The sequence below is a fragment of the Microtus oregoni genome, unplaced genomic scaffold (genome assembly GCF_018167655.1).
Source record: "Microtus oregoni isolate MIOR12 unplaced genomic scaffold, Mior012 000074F_002, whole genome shotgun sequence".
Classification (NCBI taxonomy): Eukaryota; Metazoa; Chordata; class Mammalia; order Rodentia; family Cricetidae; genus Microtus; species Microtus oregoni.
In genome coordinates, this window is record NW_024543989.1 from 791,340 (window position 1) to 795,886 (window position 4,547).

Sequence of the window (4,547 nt, forward strand, 5' to 3'; positions counted from 1 at the left end):
TATTTTTTTTGACAAACTAAATATTTCAGAAGGTTTTTCATATGCCAGACAAAATTCCTCAATGTTGTAAGCACTCCCTGTACTTTTTACATCTGTGTATCCCCAAGAATTTACTCAGCATTCCAGCAGAAGAAATAGGAGGGGTGGCCTTCCAGTGGGTAAATCTTCAGCCAATAAAGGGTAGGTGTTGGTTGAATGCTGCACCCTGCAGAGAGACAATTCTAACTGCACTCTACAGGACTTCTCAGAGGGATGAGCTCTAGCAGATCACATTAAGTATTAGTTTAGCAACACACTGTTGATCTTTTCCTCTACGTGTTGTGTCCTTACCATTCTCTCACCTCTGATCTCTAGGGTTATGTCCTAAATAAACTACTACTTGTACCCAAGGCAATCTCTCAGACTGCTCTAAGATTGAAAATGCTGAGTGCTTATATGTATGACAATAACAACAAAACAGATAAAATATGAATTGTTAATATGATTTCCCTAATTGAGCTGCATAAATGCTGGTGTCCACTATGTGGGGTCCCATGCTTCTAAAACCGCTGGCTGTGAAAAAACACAATGTGTTCAGTGGATCAGCTACCTCATAAAAGGAGAGATTGAGCTACCCCTGCATAGTTCCGCTTCTGGACTCTTCGGCCTGATTTCTCATCACATCTTTGTGGACAGGGGTTAAGTGTGGGAAGGGCAGTCTGTCATGTAACGAATTTTCTTGTATTAAAAAAAAATTGAACACAGAAGCTTTAATATTCTTCCTTAGTAAATTGCAATCTAAATTCTAAGGAAGAAATCATCTAACATATGCAAAATATCAATGCAGGTGGCTATTGCTACCATGAAGAAGCTAAATAAATTTGGTACAATTAAGGTTTTAAGGAAAAACTTTCTTTTAGGAGCACTTATATATTTTTCAAAACAAAATAAACCTATAAAACTAGCACACTGATCAAGAAAGAGAAAACGAAAACCTGCCTTTATCAGGCATTACACCCACTGTGGTGGTTTCAATAAGAATGGCCCCTACTTTGCAACATCACCAATGGATAAGCCAGGGTGTTCTCCTTTGATTTTGGGGCGATACTCAGAACAGAACAAGAAGAAGGCCGAAGGAGGCCTCTTGGGTGCATTGGGGTCCTTGAACTTCTTTTTGGTCTCCCCTTTGGGGGGGATGTAGGTTTTCATTTCTCTTTCATAACGAGCCTTGTCAGCCTTGGCAATGTCTTCAAATTTCCCCTTTTCTTTAGCAGACATGGTCTTCCACCTTTCTGAGCACTTCTTGGAGAACTCTGAGAAGTTGACAGAAGCATCCGGGTGCTTCTTCTTGTGTTCCTCCCGGCAGGTTTGCACAAAGAATGCATACGAGGACATTTTGCCTCTCGGCTTCTTAGGCTTATCCATTGGTGATGTTGCAAAGAAACTGGGAGAGATGTGGAACAACACTGCTGCAGATGACAAGCAGCCCTATGAAAAGAAGGCTGCCAAGCTGAAGGAGAAGTACGAAAAAGATATTGCTGCTTACAGAGCTAAAGGAAAACCCGATGCAGCGAAAAAGGGGGTGGTCAAGGCGGAAAAGAGCAAGAAAAAGAAGGAAGAGGAAGATGATGAGGAAGACGAAGAGGATGAAGAGGAGGAGGAAGAAGAGGAAGATGAAGATGAGGAAGAAGATGATGATGATGAATAAGTTGGTTCTAGTGCAGTTTTTTTTTCTTGTCTATAAAGCATTTAACCCCCCTGTACACAACTCACTCCTTTTAAAGAAAAAAATTGAAATGTAAAAAAAAAAAAAAAAAAAAAAAAAAAGAATGGCCCCTACTGTATCTTTCCGATATTTGAATGCTTAGGCATCAGGGACTATTTGAAAATTATTAGAAGGATTGCGATGCGTGGTTTTGTTGGAATAGGTGTGGCCTTGTTGAAGGAAGTTTGTCACTAGGAATTTTTTTTTGCGGTTTCTGGCCCAGCGTCTCCCTCTGCCTGTGAATCAGATGTAGCTCATAGCAATTGCTCCAGAGCCATGAGTACTGCCATGCTCCCACTATGTCTAACCTTCTGAAGCAAGCTATAAGCAAGGTCACAATCAAATTCTTTCCTTTATAAGAGTTGTATTGGTCATGGTGACTCTTCACAGAAATAGAACAGTGACTAAGATACCTACCCCTCAACCACAGGTATCATTTGAACTCTCTCAGTTCAAAGTGTAATTTCCGCCGGGTGGTCGTGGCGCACGCCTGTAATCCCAGCACTCGGGAGGCAGAGACAGGCGGATCTCTGTGAGTTCGAGACCAGCCTGGTCTACAAGAGCAAGTTCCAGGACAGGCTCCAAAACCACAGAGAAACCCTGTCTCGAAAAAACCAAAAAAGAAAAAAAAAAAAGAAAAAAAAAGTGTAATTTCCATGCTACTTGCTTTTGATTGAACTTCATATGAATAGAGAAACAATATGTACTCTTTTATATTTGACTTAAAAAAAAAAACGTAATTAAGACAAGGTCTCTCTCACCCAGGCTCTCCTGGCATTCTCCATGTAGCCGAGGCTGGCCATAAACTCAGTCTCTGAAGCACTGGAATTACAGGTATGAGTCATTATGCCAGACCAGCTTCCTTTGTGCAGCATTATGTTTGTGTGATCAAGTGAAATGATTGCCTGTATCTATGGTCTTCTTCTGTTGTCGTGTAGCACACTATCTTATGAATCTATCATGCTCTATTATTTTTCAGTATATTGCTTATGGATACTTGGTTACTTCTCACTTTTGAATATAATGAGTAATATCCCTATAAAGATTTTTGTGCATATATTTTGATGCATGGATTCCCATATGTTAGCATTCCTATGATTGGGCCCTAAATTAGGGATATGCTCAGATACAATAATACTCCCAAGTTTCAAAACTAAATTATATTACTACAAGAAATATATTAGAGTGATAGTTACCCTGCATTGTTCTGTTATCACAAACTGGTTTCTCCTTCCACCTTATGAGTCCCAGGGATTGAATTTAGATTATCAGGTTTGGAAGCACTTTTACCTAATGAGTTATCTCAGTAAACAGAACAATAATGTCCTTACTGATAGGTGGCTGGAATCAGGATTTATTACTTCCCAATATAGGCATACAAATACCCACTGAATGGATGTTGCTCTTACTCTTCTTTTTCTAAATAATATTCCTGAAAAATCATTGATGTGATTTAAATATCTTATCCTAATGTTATCAGCTCAAGATGTCAATGAAACTAGAAGGATATGAATTTTAAACATGTGTATACTTTACAGCTGATGTTGAGAAATTTTCTAAGTCTGGTAGTACCAAATAGCTATTTCTTCTCAATTGAAGCTTTGCTTCCTGGAGAGAGAAGAGAGGTTCATAAGGTTCAGGGAGTTTATAAAAGTTTTCAGATTCATGAGGCACTTACTAAACTAATAAAAGCAGTAATCAACCACTTCAGGGGAGTTGTCAGCCAGTTGGAAAGGGATCTCTGATGGCGTAGCTCATATTTGTTAGTTGTTCATGTTGTTGTGCGCTTTTAGGTTGGTATAGTTTTTCTTTTCAGGTTGTAGGCAGCAAAACTATTTAATAAATATTTACTAAACATTGGATTCTGAGAAAGCATCTAGATTCTGCCCACCAACATTTATAGAAACACAGACTTTGCCTTCTACTCTTCAGGTTTTCTGTTTCAAAGGGAGCCTGTTGCATTACAAATGACCTATTCAAGGGCACAGAGAGTAGTACCCCAGATAGCGGTGCACCTAAGATATCTGATGCCACATTTTAAATGGTACTTAGTCAAGTGTACAATGATGTTCTTTGTTTTCTTCTAACAGGGAGTGATATAAAGATGTAGTTGTTTCCTTTCATCGCCTGCTGAAGGTTAATATTCAGGAGGATGCCTATATGTTTTTCTTTGGGTTCTCCTTATTTAGCTTCTCTAGGATCACTAATTATAGGCTCAATGTCCTTGGTTTATGGCTAGAAACCAAATATGAGTGAGTACAGAGACAGAGACCCACATTGGAGCACCGGACATGAATCTCAAGGTCCAAATCAGGAGCAGGAGAGAGAGCACGAGCAAGGAACTCAGGACCGCAAGGGGTGCACCCACACACTAAGACAATGGGGATGTTCTACTGGGAACTCACCAAGGCCAGCTGGCCTGGGTCTGGAAAAGCCTGGAATAAAACTGGACTCTCTGAACATAGTGGACAATGAGGACTACTGAGAACTCAAGAACAATGGCAATGGGTTTCTGATCCTACTGCACGCACTGCCTTTGTGGGAGCCTAGGCAGTTTGGATGCTCAATTTGCTAGACCTGGATGGAGGTGGGGGTTCCTTGGACTTCCCACAGGACAGGGAACCCTGATTGCTTTTCAGGCTGGGGGGGGGGGACTTAATTGGGGAAGGGGGAGGGAAATGGGAGGCGGTGGCGGGGAAGAGACAGAAATCTTTAATAAATAAATAAATTTTAAAAAAAGATGTAGTTGTTTGAAATGGTTACTACAAGTTCTTGGTGTTAACACATACTCTTTACTTCTACT

General features: G+C 40.2%; 1 protein-coding gene across 1 annotated transcript; it reads right to left on the reverse strand.

Moving 5' to 3' along the window:
- Positions 1-1,026: 1,026 nt before the first annotated feature.
- LOC121441234 (high mobility group protein B1-like) lies at positions 1,027-2,589 on the reverse strand. The gene is made up of 2 exons (XM_041642392.1): positions 2,506-2,589; positions 1,027-1,467 (listed from the first exon to the last, which is right to left on the reverse strand). The coding sequence occupies exons 1-2, from the start codon at positions 2,587-2,589 to the stop codon at positions 1,027-1,029; spliced, it is 525 nt and encodes a 174-aa protein (XP_041498326.1).
- Between the last annotated feature and the right edge of the window lie 1,958 nt (positions 2,590-4,547).